The 17,548-nt window shown below is 39.2% G+C and overlaps 1 protein-coding gene across 3 annotated transcripts in view; it reads left to right on the top strand.

Moving 5' to 3' along the window:
- The window catches only part of ZMPSTE24 (zinc metallopeptidase STE24), a 48,963-nt gene extending 34,994 nt beyond the window's left edge, over positions 1-13,969 (top strand). For 2 of the 3 annotated variants that reach the window (XM_019938047.3, XM_004316605.4), the window contains 3 exons: positions 6,230-6,334; positions 8,104-8,247; positions 11,008-13,969. In XM_019938047.3, coding sequence (XP_019793606.1) covers positions 6,230-6,334; positions 8,104-8,247; positions 11,008-11,232 — 474 coding nt within the window. In that variant the 3' untranslated portion in view covers positions 11,233-13,969. The remainder of the gene's footprint in view (positions 1-6,229; positions 6,335-8,103; positions 8,248-11,007) is intronic. The other variant, XM_073791505.1, reaches the window with a different exon arrangement.
- Positions 13,970-17,548: the final 3,579 nt, after the last annotated feature.

The following is a 17,548-nucleotide window of genomic DNA, read 5'->3' as shown; positions in this document are numbered from 1 at the left end:
TGTTTTGGTTTTTTTTTTTTTAGTTCTTTCTGGTATTCTTAAGATTTCTCTTCGATTTTCGTGTTGTGAAAGTATGGACTTCTTTATCCCAGTCCTGTTTGGGATATACTGTGGTTCCTAAATCTAGGGACTCATGTCTTTCCTGAAGTTTAAAAAATTCTTTGCCATTATCTAAAGTATTCCTTCTTTCCCGTTCTCCCTAGTCTATCTTTCTGGAATTCCAATTAGATGAATGTTATACCATCTCATTCTGTCTCCCATGGGTGCTAACCGCTCTTCTATATTTGTCTCTTGGAGCTGCATTCTGTAGTTTTTCAGCTCTACACTCCAGTTCATGGATTCTTCCTTTAGCTATATTTAATCTGTTCTTTAACCAGTCCATTGTGTTTTAAAGTTCTAATTGGTTCTTTTTCAAATCAGTCATTTCTGGTAGTCTCTTATTCCTTCCTCATGTTTTTAGTTCCCTTGTTTGTATAAAACATGCTTCTTTTTATTCTGTATCTGATAATTCCAGTATCTGAAGTCTTAAGGAGCTAATACAGCTAGCTCCATATTGTTTCTGCTAACTCTTACTCATTGTGGCTTGTTTTCTGAAGTATTTGGTAATTTTTATTGTGAGTTCATAATAGGTCAATGATCTTAATCTTCGGGAATCTTGAAGTGTCTGAGTTTAGGGTACATTCCTCAATAGAGGATTTGTATTTGCTTCTATCAGTTGGCCCCAGTGCTACCAAGCCAGAAGCACTTTAATATCTCATCTTGGGGTTTTCTGGACCATGCAGATAATGTTTTTGAATTTTAATGGAGACTTTTCTTTTTTTTCCACTTTAGATGAGCTTGACACAGTTGGGCTACTTCACCAGCATTTTTTTTTTTCTGGCTCACTCTTTGACTCAGAGTATACCCCTTCATGGGATTAGGCAAGGGATGTTAATTTCAACTCCTCACCTTTGGCTTTTTCTTACTTTAAAATAAACTAAACTGTATGTTTAAAGATATTTGTTTTACCTTATTAAGCAGGTTTTTTTTTAAAAGATATTGGGGATAGGAGTTTATTAATTAATTAATATATTTTTGCTGTGTTGCGTCTTCGTTTCTGTGTAAGGGCTTTCTCTAGTTGTGGCAAGCGGGGGCCACTCTTCATCGTGGTTATTAAGAATTTTTAGATGTTTTTCAGAGTATGTGTGTGTTGGTGAGTGAATGTGGGTATGCACATGTGAGAGTGTGTGTATAAGATTAAATTGTTCATTGTGTCTTGGCACTATTTAAATTTAATCTGGAAAGTTTATAAACAGTGAGAATTTTATTTGGCTTTGTAAACATTATATTTTATCATTCATATGACCACCTACCATTTAGGTTTAGTTATTTTATTTAATTAATTTATTTTTATGCGGCGTGCAGGAACTTAGTTCCCAGACCAGGGATCGAACCTGTGCCCCCTGCAGTGGAAGCATGGAGTCCTAACCACTGGACCACCAGGGAATTCCCTATGTTTAGTTATTTTAAAACCAGTACTATAATAATATGCAAATGATTACATATCTGTTGACTAAAAAATTGTTTATTAGATAAATGTTGAATAATTTACTTTTATAGTTATAGCTGTGTGAAAGTTGAAAGCACAGGTCTCTGGCATCAGACTACTTGGCTTCACATCCCAGGTTTTCTGTTTATTGGCTGTGTGGCCATAGGAAAATTAGTTAATTTCTCTGTACCTAGATTTTCTCATCTTTATATTTTTTTAATTAATTTTTATTAATTAATTGCTTTACAATGTTGTGTTAGCCGCCACTGCACAAGAAAATGAATCAGCCATACACATACAGATATCCCCTCCCTTTTGGACCTCCCTCCCATTTAGGTTACCACAGTGCATTAGGTAGAGTTCCCTATGCTATACAGTATGTTCCCATCAGTTGTCTAGATTTTCTCATCTTTAAAGGGCAGTAATAAGTGTACTTATCTAATATGGTGATTATGATGTATAAATGAGTTATAATACAGTATTTAGCACAGAGGACCTGGTACATAGTCACTGTTTAATAAATGTTAGCAACTTTGTTGTTACTTTTTTAATCTTTCCTGGCCTATTCTTCATATGTGTTGAAGGAAAAAAAAATATGTATGCATGTGTATGTATATATTTTTGTGTGTATATGTGTGTGTGTGTATTTACATATATATTTGTAATGTTGGTTTGAGAGGCTATCATAAAGTTAGGGAAGCAGAACTCCAATAAATTTTAACATTAAATTTTACTTTATTAAAGTAACACAAACATACTGTTTAGAAGTTCAGAGTACAAAAAAAGCATATAATAAAATATAGCAGTTTCATGTTTCTCGCTTCTCTGTGCTGCTCACGTGCTGCCAGGGCCCTTTCCCCACAGACTGCAACTCTTTTAGCTTCTTCTGACATTTACACATATCATTTTCTATATTGTATGTGTACTATTATTTATTGACCCTATCTCTTTTTTTTTTTTTTTTTCCTGCACCGCATGGCATGTGACATCTTAGTTTCCCCAGCCAGGGATCCACCCCGCGCCCCCTGCAGTGGAAGCACAGAGTCTTAACCACTGGGCCGCCAGCGAAGTCCCTGACACTATTATCTCTTGACTTTCACTTACGGTAGATGAGGATTTAGCTCTTGTCCTAACATCCGCTCTGCTCCTCCCTTCCCTCAATTCTTCCAATATAGTCCTGTTACAGTTCTTGGTTTAATCAGTATCAAAACATTTTTGTAAACATTATTGTAAAACAGTGTTGTACCTATTCACTGCTGAGCATGCCTTACCTTTTTTCCCTCTTGCTTAATAATTGCTTTTTTTTTAAGTGTGCTTAGTTTTCCTTTTATCTTTTTGCTAATCCTTCTCACAACTTCTGCTGTCCTTCAGTATAATTTCCTACAAGTTTAATTGCATCATTAACCTTATTAGTTTTAGTCCCCCTCATCCCTGCCACACCCCAAAAGAGATCTCTATTTTCTTTCTTTGGGGTGGTTTCTCTGAAGCCCTGCTCTTCAGTTCTCATACTGGACTTCCCTTGTGCTCATCCTTGATTCCAAGTTGATTTGCTGTGTTCTCTTGATAGGGTACATCTTCTACTAGTTTCATCAGGTTAAAAAGATGGTATGGTGACTGAGAGTGTGATCATGGCAGCCCTTAACAGATTTTCTTTCGAGTCACACTGTTCAAATCTGGATGGGTTACGCTCTCTAGCTGGTGTATAGATGTCATTCTGGGGTTGCCCTTTACCATTAGAGATTTCCTTCACTTCTCTCCTACATTGGGTCTCCTGTGTTCTGTATTCCATGACTTTTTGTTCCTTAATTTACTCCTTCATTTTGGTAAAGAACATCCTCAATCCAGTACCTTCCTGAGAAAGACTGCATAGTAAAGTTTTTGAGTCCTGGCATCAAAATGCCTTCACTTTTCTGTCACATTCTTTTCTGTCACTTTGACTGGGGTTTAGATTTCTAGATTGGAAATACTTTTCCTTCAAGATCGTGAAGGCATTGTTCCATCGTCTTTTTTTTTTAATTGCTTTATTTTAAAAAATTAATTAATTAATTTTTTGGCCGCACCACACAGCTTGTGGGATCTCAGTTCCCCTACCAGGGATAGAACTTGGGCTGCAACAGTGAAAGCCCGGAATCCTAACCATTAGGCCACCAGGGAACTCTCTCCATTGTCTTCTTGATTTCAACATTGCTGGTGAGGTGTCTGAAACCATTCAGTTTACTTATCCTTAGTATGTTACCTTAATTTTTATGCTTCTAGGAAATTGTTGGCTCCTTTCTCTGTGTTCTGAAATTTCACATGCCTTGGTGTGAGCCTTGTTTTTAAATTGAAGTATGGTTGATTTGCAATATTATATTAGTTTCTAATGGACAACATAGTGGGTCTGTTTTTACCCATTGTGCTGGGTATGCATTGGGCCCTTTTAATTTGGAAGTTGAGGTTCTTTGGTACTAGGAAACTTTCTGGAATTGTTTTGTTGATGATTTTCTCCTCTCCATTTTTTTATTCTCTCTTTTCAGAGTTCCTATTATTTGAATGTTGGCTTCCTTATATTGAACTTTCTTAGCTTTTCTCTCCTGCTTTTCCATTTCTTTATTTCTTCTATTTTCTGGGAGATTCCATCATCTCCCAACCTTTTTCTTTTTTAAATAAATTTATTTATTTATTTTTGGCTGCATTGGGTCTTCCTTGCTGTGCGTGGGCTTCTCATTGTGGTGGCTTCTCTTGCTGCGGAGCACAGGCTCTAGGCGCGTGGGCTCAGTAGTTGTGGCTCGCGGGCTCTAGAGTGTAGACTCATTAGTTGTGGCGCAAAGGCTTAGTTGCTCCACAGCATGTGAAATCTTCCCAGACTAGGGCTCGAATCCGTGTCCCTTGCATTGGCAGGCGGATTCTTAACCACTGTGCCACCAGGGAAGTCCTTCCAATCATTCTATTAAGCTTTAATTTCCAAGATTTATTTTTCTCTGAATTTCCCATTTTTACACTATCCTCTGTTTTTCCACGAATATAATATCTTATCTCTGAATTTTCTCCTTCTATAATTTCTGTTTCTTCCATACTGCATTTTTTTCTGTATCTGGTCTTCCATCTTAACAGCTTACTTACCTTGTATACCTGATAATCCTTGTTCGTGTACTCCTTAGTAAAGGAATGGGACTGAAAACCTGATTGGAATCTCTGAGCCTGTAGATAAGGCTTATCAACTTTGAGCTTCACTGTAGCTTGGCTTGGATGTGCTTGTAGTTGAGGAATACCTGCTGTTAGTATCTTCAGGTCTTTCCTGGTAGAATGGTCAGTTCCCAGGGAGTACTCTTCTAGTCTTTTGCCTGGTGGGTAGTTATCTGGGAGCCAGGTATGGGGAGAGGACTAGTTTGGGAGAGGGAGTTTTCAGTGTTCAGTGTACCATACCATTAGGTAAGCAAACACATGGTCTGTTGCTAGTGTACCCAGGCCCTCAACTATGTCGAACTCCCAGTTGAAGTGTCCTATTCTTTTGCCCTATCCAGGGAGAATGAGCTTTCAGGCTTTTGCCAGAACGAGGAGGAGCACTTGCCTTTTGGTGTGGAGTTGGAGAAGAAATCTGGAGCTTTAACCATTTCTCACACAGCTCTCAATTCTTATTTCAGCCACCACCTCCTGTTCCCCAGTTCCAGAATTACCTGGTACTGTTAGTTCTCGAGCCCTTTAAAGACTGTCAGTGTTACTCAGTGTTCTCAGCCAGTGTAAATCAGGCTGGTTCTCTTTTCTCCACTGCTAGCTTATGATGTAACTTCCTTTGGCCTGCCTAGTCTATTATCATTTGTCTGTCTGCTTTCCTGCTTCCAAAATGTTGTTGCTCTTGCCACCTCACCTGTTTTCCCTATCCTTGTGGGTTTATATCTTAAAAAAAAACAACTCTTGATTGTAGTTTTACTGGAGTTTTTAGAGGGAATAAAATTAGATGTGAATGTTCCCTCTGCCATCTTAGCTTGGAAGTCTCAGTTTTTTAAAGAGCATTTCCTGGTGTTTTGGGGGGTCATAAGTGACATGTCCTTATTAGCAGATAATTTGGAAAATAGGAAAGATATGAAATAAACATCACTGTAATTCTACCATATAGAAAAACTATTGTTGACATTTCGATATACTTTCAGTCTGTTTTCTATATTTGTGTATTTTTACATACACATTTGCATTTTTTCATAATTGGAACCATACTATATATTTTTAGTTTTGTTTCCTGCTTTCTTCACCTAATGAGCCATTTTCCCATGTCAGAACATAATCTTTGAAAACATCTAGTGGATATTCATCTAGTGGATGTATAACATAAATGTTATTTGGCACTATCATGAGCAGTTTCCCATGTTGCAACATAATCTTTGAAAGCAAAATTTCTAATGGGTTTATAATATGGCTGTCACATGACTGTGTCATGATTTATTTAACTATTGTCCTATTGATAAAGATTTATATTTTTTTTAATCTAAAGTAGACTCATGAAGTCAGAATATGTCTGTCTTGTTCATGATTCTGTGTTCAAGCTTAACCCGGTGTTTAATGTGGAGTGGTTCAGGGAATGTTTTGTTAAGTGAATGAACAGTTCTGCACAAAAGTCCGATTGTTTTCTTAAGTTAGAATCTAAGAAGGTCTCTTTCTGGGTTAAAAGGTATAAACTTTTTGAAGTTTGTTGATAATTTATTTTCAATTTGTTCTTCGATTCAGAATAAGAAACAAGGATGTAAAAATGAGGAAGTGCTTGCTGTGCTAGGCCATGAACTGGGGCACTGGAAGTTGGGACACACAGTCAAAAATATCATTATTAGCCAGGTAAGTTTGGAGTGACAATTCTCTTTTTATGACAGGATAGTCAAATCATAAATATAGCAGGCATGAGAGTTCATATAGTAGAGAGGTTAATACAGACTCTGTAGCCAGGCTTCACATCACGGCTCCCTGACTTACTACCTGTGTGACCTCAGGCAAGTTCCTGGGCCTCTCTCTGCCTCCATTCCCTTACTGAGTGATGATATCTCATAGGACTGATGTAACAATTAAATGAGTTAATATACGTAAAGAATTTGGAGTAGTACCTGGAATATGGTAAGTGCTATAGAAAGTATTTATTGTTGTTATCATCATCGTCATCGTCACCACCTCCTGAGTCACTCAGCTAAGGAGCTGTGAAGATCAAAAGAAGTGAGCCCAGATAACTTGGGTATTAAAATACTTTTTTTTTTTTTTTTTTGCTTACGTGGGCCTCTGACTGTTGCGGCCTCTCCCGTTGCGGAGCACAGGCTCCAGACGCGCAGGCTCAGCGGCCATGGCTCACGGGCCCAGCCGCTCCGCGGCATGTGGGATCTTCCTGGACCGGGGCACGAACCTGTGTCCCCTGCATCGGCAGGCGGACTCTCAACCACTGCGCCACCGGGGAAGCCCTAAAATACTTTTTAAAGAACATTTTTTCTCTTTTAAAAAAGTCATTATAGGGGCTTCCTGGAAGAAGCGGAAAAAAGTCATTCTATACCCATAGGAAAAAAAATGGAAAAGGTAGTAAATATAAAGCACATAATAATTTCTGTAATATTCCTCTTCTGGGTATTAATACCACTAAACCAACAGAGTGACCACAGTTTTAAGGCTCTAAGTGAAGTAGCACTGTGTTTTGTTGACTGGTTCTGAGCATATATGGCCTCAACTGAGACTTAAATGGGTCTTTGTACCTTTCTAAAAGGCTAGCTGGTTCTGGGTGATGGATTATATGGGAAGACTTGTGTACCCCTGTACGTACCTTCCTGTTGCCTTACATCTATAGGTATAAAAATGAATTCCTTGGCGGGAAGCTATGTTGTACAGATACATGGCAGTGAGTAAGACATTAAATAAGTCCAAATCCAAGTTTAATGTAAGTTATTCAGTTTAATAAGGAAAATCACTGCTGCTTTCATGAAGGAAGGGGTCCAATAGAATCAGCCTACCATGAGGGTGGTGGACTGGTCCCTGAGGTACCTCATCAGGGCCGGGGTTGATTGCCTCTTCTGAAAAATTGCACACTCAGCAAGAGCCAGTGGGGGGATGTCTGAGTTGCTGATTAATGCATTGATTCCATCCCTATCACCATGGCCACTCTGTTCATGAGCCCTTGACCAAGTCCTAGAGTGGCTAAGGAAAGAAGCTGGCTAACATCCACAGAACAGATATCTTCTCCACCTGATCATTGAGAGGGCCTCCTCTACCGTGGAACGCTTTTGGTGAACATTCACGTTAGACCTAAGTATTATCATACTCTGCGCTAATTTTGGAAGTTTTACCACATACCCCTTTCCAGATCTTCTTGTTAGCCATCCACTAGTTTGTTCCAAGGTCCTAGTCATCCAGCTAAACCATTATTTGTCCACTAACATGAATTAGTGTATATATCCTCAGCTCAGTCCCTCTCTCCTTCTAGAATAAAAGTAAAACTGTAAAACTACCTAAATAACTTTTTCTGTGATTACACTAACATCATTCTTAAAATCACATCATGATGTCTTGTTCTACTGATCCCACAGTGAAATCAGCTTAGAAATAACTTAGAAATTTTGTATCCTTCTTTCTAGATGAATTCTTTCCTGTGTTTTTTCTTGTTTGCTGTATTAATTGGTCGAAAGGAGCTTTTTGTTGCATTTGGTTTTTATGACAGCCAACCCACTCTAATTGGACTATTGATCATCTTCCAGTTTATTTTTTCACCTTACAATGAGGTAACGTATACTCTTTAAAATTATCTCACATATGCCCTTGTCTATTTCAAATCTAGAACCTTTAGGGTAGTGAAAAAACAAAACAAATCTATAGTTTTAACAAGCAGATGAAACAAAGTTTTAGTCGCTTGATTTACTAGCTAGTATAAGAAAGTAGCAGAAAAACCCAATCCCAAATAATAAGTGCTTGCATACTGTTAGGGGAAAAAAAAAGTGGAGAATTAGACTTTTGTGGTGAAAACCTTGATATAACAGGTACCTAGAGACTTGGTAGATGGAGAGTAACTATTGGAATGCTATGTCCTAAACCACATATTCACCAGTGCTTGGGTGAAAACCTTCTGTGTGTGAAGGGACAAAGCAAATATAATTGAGTGTAAGTATGACTGGATAAGGGAGGCTGTATGACAGTGTTCCTCTGATTGTATTCCCTGACCACCTGATACATAATAGCCTTAGCATCCCACCCCAGACCCTCTGAATCAGAATTGGGTGTTTTATGATAAGTGTAGTTTAAGAACCACTCAGTAGGGGGACTCCGTATATATGATAAGACATAGATTAATGAGACTGTATATGAATAAATCCAGTGATGGCAACATGTCCTGATACTAATTGATTAGACTTCCACATTAAGCCAAGAAATAGTATCGGGGATCTCGAGGTGTCTCCATTCAGAAGAATTCTTTCTTGGGACAGGTTGTAGAGTTAAGGTTTTAACTTTCTCCGTAAAAGGTGGGGCTGGGCTGGGGTGTAAGGCACCAGCAAAGAAAAATGGAGAGGAATAGATCATGTTTGTATAGCGTTGTCCTCAGAATCTACATTCATTTTCCAGAGAACTGAGATTTATTATCTTTAAACTCTAAATGTTTTAATTTTTTATTTTACCTTTTGCTGAGAGTATAAAATGCTGTATATAGACTGTTACTTCTTAAAGAGGTTATAGAACACCTTATAGTGGTAATTGTCATTTCTGTCTTCAGTCACAATTCAGGAATGCCTTAAGGACACTGAGTTATGTATATGAAATGCCCCAGACTGCTTTGCTCTTTAAGCAGTTATGCTGTTTGTTTGTTTATTTATTTGTTTAACTAATTTTCTTATCTCTTCGCTCACTGTCAGGCTGATAATCCTTGCTAATATCAGTGTAACTTTCTGTTATGGTCATTATCTGTTTATAATTTTCTTCTTCAACCAATCATAGACTGGGAAATCAGATAAACTCATTAAGTAAAAGTTACTAGATTTTGACTGAGTATAAGTGTCCTCTTATAAGGAAGGCACCAGTAACGTTAGTGGTTCTCCTTTGGGCATCTAATTTGGCCTCTCAGTTTTTGTCTTTGTCTCCTTATATTGAGTAGTTGCGTTCACTTCAAAAAATGTCTAAGTAAATGTGGGGTATTAGAGTAATTTGAAATGTGAGATATTAGCAACTGTTGTAAAAACTTTGGTGAGCCCAGGAGATTCATTTCAAAAAGACTAAGTATTTAAACAGAAAATCTTATGTTTAATGTCAGCATTTAAGAGGTCATTGTAGGAAAGACATATTTTCCCAGAAAATGGGGAAATTGCCCCATCAAGAAGAGCTTGGAAACCTACAGCAGAGTAGGTAGGTATAGGTTATATCTGCTTACGTTTCTATTTATGTCTTACAGTGAGATTTAAGGAACAGTTAGCCTGGGACACTTGAAATCAGGAGATAGATACATAGATAGATAGATAGATAGATAGATAGATAGATACTAGTTAATGATTCTGTCCCAAAAAGTACATTCAAGATTTGGAAAGAAATTTCAGGTAGAATTCAGATATTAGCTTTGAACATATCTAAGAAGGTATCAGGAACTCCCAGCCTTTATGTTGAAACTCTATATCTGCTAGTGGCAATAAGGGGTACAGAGGAGAGACTTTTTAAACTTTTTTTTTTATTGCTGACATATTTTAAGGTAAGAAATAGACATCATGTCATTCAACCTGTAATACTTCAATATGCAAATAAATTACTTTTCCCTCAAAATTTATATTTTCGGATGAAATTTGTCCTCTTCATAGTTGTCACCTTCAGGGACTGAACATTTATTCTGATGAAGCTACCATAGCTCAGAACACTTTAGAAAATTCTATTTTGAGATTGTCATTAGTGGCTATAATATATATATACGTGTGTGTGTGCGTGTACACACACATATATATATATTAGAATGTTCTCAGTTATCATTTAAAGGTGGATAAGTGAGCAAGAATTTTTTTAAAAAAGAAAAAGAAGAGTCTGAATATAAATCACCACATCTTACCTGTATCTGAGGAAGGTAGTGTCCATGGGCTTTGGAATCATCAAGAATTTCAGCACTGCCACCTTCTAGCAGTGTGACTACAAGCAAGTTACCTCACCTCTCTGAGATACACCTTCCTCATCCGTAAAACAGGAATAAGAGTAATTACCTTGTAGGATTGTTGGAGAATATGTAAAGTGTCAATTCAGTGCCCAGCACATGGCAGGTTCTCAAATGTTAGTATTTCCTTGTTAAGACTGACATTCCTTTGGACATATGTCTGTTTCTGGTCTGTTGGCTTGCTGGGGAAAAGGCTCAATTTTTAATAATTCCCCTACCCTAGGTCCCCTAAATATGAGTGATCTTTCTTTTGGCCTGCTGTTTCTCTTATCCTGAGCCAAACTTCCTCTACAGTTTTGGCTCATGAAACCTTTAGTGACAACAAAGAGGGGAGCAGTGGTTAAAACACTTTTATTTACTTTTTCAGGTTCTTTCTTTTTGCCTAACAGTCCTAAGCCGCAGATTTGAATTTCAAGCTGATGCGTTTGCCAAGAAACTTGGGAAGGCTAAAGACTTATATTCTGCTTTAATCAAACTAAACAAAGATAACTTGGGTTTCCCTGTTTCTGACTGGTTGTTCTCTATGTGGCATTATTCTCATCCTCCGCTACTAGAGAGACTCCAGGCTTTGAAAAATTCAAAACAAGACTGAGTTGCCCAGGGTCTGCAACTGAAGACGTTTCTGATCATTTCTGTCCTGGCAGCATGTTCTGGCTCTTGATGTTTTTAAACTTTTTTTTTTTTTAAGAAAAATTATTAAGTATGGAAAAGCCAAGATTTAAATACATTTAATATCTCATTTCAAAAATGATTTTAATAATCCATTTCTTAAAGAAAACACTGGATGAAATTTTGAGGCTTAATGTTTTTAAAGGCTTAGTTTTATCTTTAAAATCTAGTTTACCGTCAACTTGTAAAATTACTTGAGAAAATACAGAACTTGTTTTATTTACATGCTTATATGGAACCTGCATATAAGGCGTTTGGGGGCATATGTTTAAAAGGGAACACACCTCTGAATCCTCTCTGTAAGGCAGAAACAGTGGTCCTGAATCACTGTGCTCATACCTAAGTTGAGACTTATTTTTACTTTCATGCTGTTATGATTTAAGCTGGCCAATCAATGTTTTAAATAAGGAAGAAAGCTAATAATTGGTAAGGCTGATGTTTTGTAAATGAAAGTAGTTAGAAATATGCTCTCTCCTGTTCTATCAAATTTCTCTGTTCCCTCTCTTGCTATACACTGTTCAGGAGTTTCTAATAATGCTTTGAAATTAGGAATTATGTACAGAATGTTTTAAATCACTGGGTTTTGTTTTTGTTTTTAAGAAAGTCTTTCTCTTTCTTTCCACCTAGTGGGTATGATCCCATTAGGGGTAAACGAGTATTTTTCTAAACATTCAGCTTTTTCTCATTCATACTCTTGTATTCAATAAATAGTGCATCCTTTTACTTAGCAAAAATTGCCATGTTGAACAGGCTTTGCTCTTTTAAAAGTGGGAGAATGTGGAAAGAAGAAGAAATGACATTTTAAGAGATGTAAGATTGAAATACTGATGATTCTCTTATGATGTTACAGGGAAAAAATATAATTTTCTATCTCTTTCAAGGACAGAAGAGTTTTCGTTTTTATTTTTCTAATTTTTGTCAGTAAGTCTTAAGTGCTATTTAATCAGGCCTGATTCCATTTTAGAAAATTATAGTTCTTGATATGCTGACAAGTTTTATTTTCAAAACAAATGTCATGAAAGATTTCCAGTTTTTGAAGCTGCATGTTTGACTGATTCAAATCTCTGTCCACTTTATGAATGAGACCCAACTTTGTGCCTGGAGCTCCCACCCGCTGGTGATGTGTTCCTTCTGGGCATTTATTCCAAAGTGGGATCAACTGTGCGTGCTTGGTATCTGGCCAGAAAGTCTCTTGCTCAGCTGATATTTGGGTGATGTCTTTACATGGAAATATAATAAAAATAAACATCTAGTTTAGTACCGTATTATTTATTTTCCTAAGGCTGAAGAGGAACAGTGCTATGATTTGATCCAGCATCTTTCATCTGTGAATTCATGCTGTGATAACTGCCTTTCCTTCCTTCCGTGCCTTTAAATACAAATTTCAGCTCTGCACAAGTGAAACATTAAAAATTGCCAGTGCATATTGATGTTCTTTGTCTTTAATTTGACAAAATTTGTCTGTCATTTGTTACCTAGTAGATATATGTTTATTACCCTAGAGGAACCAAGTGCTAGTACTGGGTTGGCCAAAAAGTGCCTTCGGTTTTTAAGTAAAAATAAAAGACACATTTTTCATTTTCACCAAGAACCTCTTATTGAAAAATGTATTCGCCCTTTTGTTCCACTACCTTCTGCCATTTTTCAGGCAACTTCATAATTCCATCTTCCCAAAACATTTTATCTTTTTGAGCAAAGAACTGTTCCAGGTGCCTTTTACAGTCTTCCAGGGAATTGAAATTTTTTCCATTAAGAGAATTTTGTAAAGACCAAAATAAATGGAAATCTGAAGGTGCAATGTCTGGTGAATATGGTGGATGAATCAGAACTTCCCATCCAAGCTATAACAGTTTTGCCTGGTCATCAAGGAAACACGTGGCCTTGTGTCATCCTGATCGAAGGTTATGCGTTTTCTGTTGACTAATTCTGTACACTTTTCTCATCGAGTGCTGCTTTCAGTTGGTCTAATTGGGAGCAGTACTTGTTGGAATTAATCGTTTGGTTTTCTGAAAGGAGCTCTTAATAGAGGACTCCTCTCCAATCCCACCATATACACATCACCTTCTTTGGCTGAAGACCGGCCTTTGGTGTGGTTGGTGGTGGTTCATTTCACTTGCCCCACGATCTCTTCCATTCCACGTTCTCGTACAGTATCCACTTTTCATCGCCCATCACAATTTGTTTTAAAAATGGAACTTTTCATTACATTTAAGTAGAGAATCGCATGTGGAAATATGATCGAGAAGGTTTATTTCGCTTAACTTATGTGGAACCCAAGCATCAAAGCGATGAACATAACCAAGGTGGTGCAGATGATTTTCAACGCTTGATTTGGATATTTTGAGTATGTCGGCTATCTCCCACGTGGTATAACGTTGATTGTTCTCAATTAATGTCTCGATTTGATCGCTGTCAACTTCAACTGGTCTACACGACTGTGGAACCTCGTCCACCGAGAAATCTCCAGCACGAAACCTCGCAAACCACTTTTGACACGTTCGATCAGTCACAGCACCTTCTCCACGCACTGCACAAATTTTTTTTTTTTTTTTTGCATTTCGGTTGCGTTTTTACCTATCTTGAAATAATAAAGCATAATATGCTGAAAATGTTGCTCTTTTCTTCCATCTTCGATATTAAAATGGCTACATAAAAATTCACCAACTTTGATGTCTTTTTTTAAATGCACACTGATATGACAGCTGTCACGTACAGTCTAACAAAATTGTTTTGAATGAAGTTAAAGACAACTAAGTGCTACTAGAGCCATCTGACGGAAAAAACAGAACGAACCTTTTGGCCAACCCACTACGTGAAGAGTAGTGTGAAGGAGCGGCCTGAGTGCCGAGTGGCAGCAGGACCATCACTGCACCTCACTCGGAGTCCTCTTCAGTGCTCCACTCCAGAGTGCCACTTGCTGGTGTTTTCTCAGAAGTGTCATTCAGAACCATTCCTTCTCCATTCCCATAACCTCTCATTGTCTTAGGCCTGTTTGGTCTGCTCCAGCTGCCTCTTTAGTCTTCCTTTCATGTGGCAGCAGTAACTAGCTTTTTTCGGGGGGGCATACCCCGTGCCATGCAGGATCTTAGTTCCCTGACCAGGGATCGAACCCGCGGCCCTTGCAGTGGAAGCGCAGAGTCTTAACCACTGGATCACCAGGGAAGTCCCAGTAACTAGCTTTTTAATATGTGATTGTTTTGACCTGGTCACCTACAGTTTATGGGAGGTGTAGGGATGGCCAGAGGATACTGGTAGGTTCCTGAGGTATTGACCAATCAGGGGAAGGAGTAAAGAGGCCCGCCAAGGAGGGAAAGAGGTGGCAGTCTGCACCCTAATATTTGGTGGGTGTGCAGGGGGCAGAGTGAAGTAGATCAAGGCCTCAGATTAAATGGCGTGACCTCAGCAGGGTTTATCTCTGAATCTAAGGCAGAGTCCTTGTTGTGTGTACATACTGCCTTTATCTGACTTGGCTTTTTGCTGAAGTCTGAGAGCTGCTAGTAAGTCCTACCTCTGTTTAGGATAGGAGCTGGGATTAAATCAACGACTTTAGTATCAATGGTGGTTCCAGCTTGCCCTTGACCTGTATATTCTCACGCTCACCCCTAATCCTTTATGTGGTATTTCCCTTCCCTGAGGACTCGTTCTTCCACTTGGTCTTTGTCATCAATATTTTGGATTCGTTTGTACAAATATACTTTATGTAGCTTTGGCTGTTTTGAGTTTTCTATCATCATTTGCAGAAAAGCTTTACCCTAGCAGAAAGCTTACCTCGAGGGCCTTCAGTTCTGTCATAGATGCTGTACAAAGAAAAGTACAGAGAACTGCTTTCCAGAAACTCCTGATTCAAGATCATGATGATGTGAGCAAGTAACTCTTGTGTCAGGCTATGTACAGTTTGGTGGAAAAGCAGGAATAATGCATAGTGCGATGGTATGGCCCTATTCAGACAATATGGATAGGGAAACCTCTGGCTCTTCTCTTATTATCCAGGATAGTTTCCAGGGAGGAGGGTTTGCCAAACAATATGACCAGAGACAGATAGGAAGATACCTCCATGTGTTCTAAAAACCTGTGAAACCAGGACTGTTCTTACCCAGCGAGCAGGATGAAGCTGGCATCTCAGTTAACAAATAACCTGTGCCTTCAGGTCAGAGCTCCCCTCTGGCTCTCTGCCTGATGATTGACAAACAGGGAAGCATAACTTAGGGTTAAGATCCAGGGCAGGGCTCTAGAATGCAGCACACCACTTACTGTGAAGACCTCGGGTAAGGAACTTGACTGAGCCTTTATTTCTCCATCTGTCATTTAGTCAGCAAATACTGTGCCCACGTGCTGTACCAAGCTCTGCTCCAGGTGCTAGGGAACACGTTAGTAAGTAAACGATAGAAAATCCCCGCCTCGTGGAGTTTACATTCTAGTGTGGCAAATAGACGGTCAGAATACACAAAACAGGTATCAAATGGTGACACATGTCTTAGAGAAAAAGGAGGACCTGAGGTGTCTGTGGGTTGGGGGGAGGAGGGGAGTTGATAAAAGGTGTCACTGAAGGTAATGTTTGAACAAAGACCTGGAGAGAGTGAGTGGGTGATCTCTGCAGGTGTTTGGGGAAAGAGCATTCCAGGAAGAGCGAACAGCAAGTGTAAAGGCCTTGATGTGGGAGCAGGCCTGCTGTTTGAGGAACACCAGAAGGCCAGAGAGGCTGGGGTGGGATGTTCTAGGAAGAAATGGTGGGAGATAAAGTCTGACGGGTAGGGATGCAGCAGATTTACAGGGTCTTGTAGGCCATTGGAGGGACTCAGGCTTTTATTAGACTACAGTGGAAGTCATTGGAGGGTTTTGGGCCAGGGAGTGACATGGTCTAAGTTTTAACAGGATCACTGGCTGCTATGTTGAGGAGCAAGGGTACAAGCAGGGGACTAGTTGGGAGTCTCTTGCAATACTTCCACAAGGGACTTCCCTGGTGACACAGTAGATAAGATTCTGCACTCCCAAGGGCAGGAGGCCCAGGTTTGATCCCTGGTCAGGGAACTAGATCCCACATGCATCCCACAACATTCTACTTGAGACAACAGCGCTCACAGAACGAATGAATATTTGCTAAACAAATGAGTGAAAAGGTGGAGATTGGAGATGAATTAGCAAGAACAGGTGAAGGCAGAAGGAGTTAAAGGTGATGCAAGTTTCAGGCCTGGGTACCGGGTAGATGGTAGAACTAGTTACTGAGATAGGAGACCCTGAAGGAACAGGTTAGGGGCAGGGAGTGACCAGTTTGGGATGAGTTGAGTTTGAGGTGCTTATCAGAGAGGGTGTGCAAAGGGGCAAAGGACACATTTCTTCTCATCCACTTGACTTTAGTTGGTTGTAACCTCATGAACAGCAGGACAGAGGCCCATTAACCAGGACAACTGGCTATGGGTCCTGTCACCAATGGAAGCCTTCCTTTACAGGTAAGATACAAGCCCACCATTTATCCTGGGGAAATTTCTGCGCCTACCAGGATCTTTTGGATTAGCCTGTCTACTGCTGCTCCACTGCTCTTGCCAGTGCTTACCCGGCCGAGGGTTTGTCAGCTTCTAAGCCCACCTGGTGCCATCATATGGTTCCCATTCCTGGCGGAGGAGGGAATAACCCGGATGCTCTGGGTCGTCTTGGAAAATGCCTCAGCCACACACAAGCTGAGACCAAATCCCTTCCTTCCTGGTTTGACGATTGGTGGGGTCTTCTTTGAGCACCCTGAACATATTATTCATTCACTTAACAACTATTTTATTGAGCACCTGCTATGTGCCAGGCACCGTTTTGAGGTTTTGTTTTTGAAACTTTCTTTTGTTTTCTCTTCTCTTTTCAAATGACTTTTTTCTTATGTACAGAGGTATGTATGTATATATCTCTGGTGAAACATTTAAGTTCTACCCTCTTAGCAAATTTCAATTATATAGTCTTATCAACCAGAGTCACTTACGTTTTACCAGGCACTGGTTTACGTGCTGGGGAATGGAGTGGCAAACAAGACCACAGTTTCTGCCATTATGGAGCTTATATGTTGTATGTTGAATAGTGATAAGTGCTAAGGAGAAATAGTGAAACCCAAGGTGGGTATCAATATCGGGGTAGGGGTGAGCAGGTCACTTTTGAGTAGAGACCTGACGTGAGGTTGCTGACCGTGATATTTTGAAAAAGAACATTCCAGGTAGAGAGCATAAATAGCATGTGTGTTGGCGCAGCATGTTTGAGGAGGA

The sequence above is a fragment of the Tursiops truncatus genome, chromosome 1 (assembly GCF_011762595.2).
Source record: "Tursiops truncatus isolate mTurTru1 chromosome 1, mTurTru1.mat.Y, whole genome shotgun sequence".
In the NCBI taxonomy this organism is placed as follows: Eukaryota; Metazoa; Chordata; class Mammalia; order Artiodactyla; family Delphinidae; genus Tursiops; species Tursiops truncatus.
This window is presented reverse-complemented; position numbering and strand designations above follow the sequence as displayed.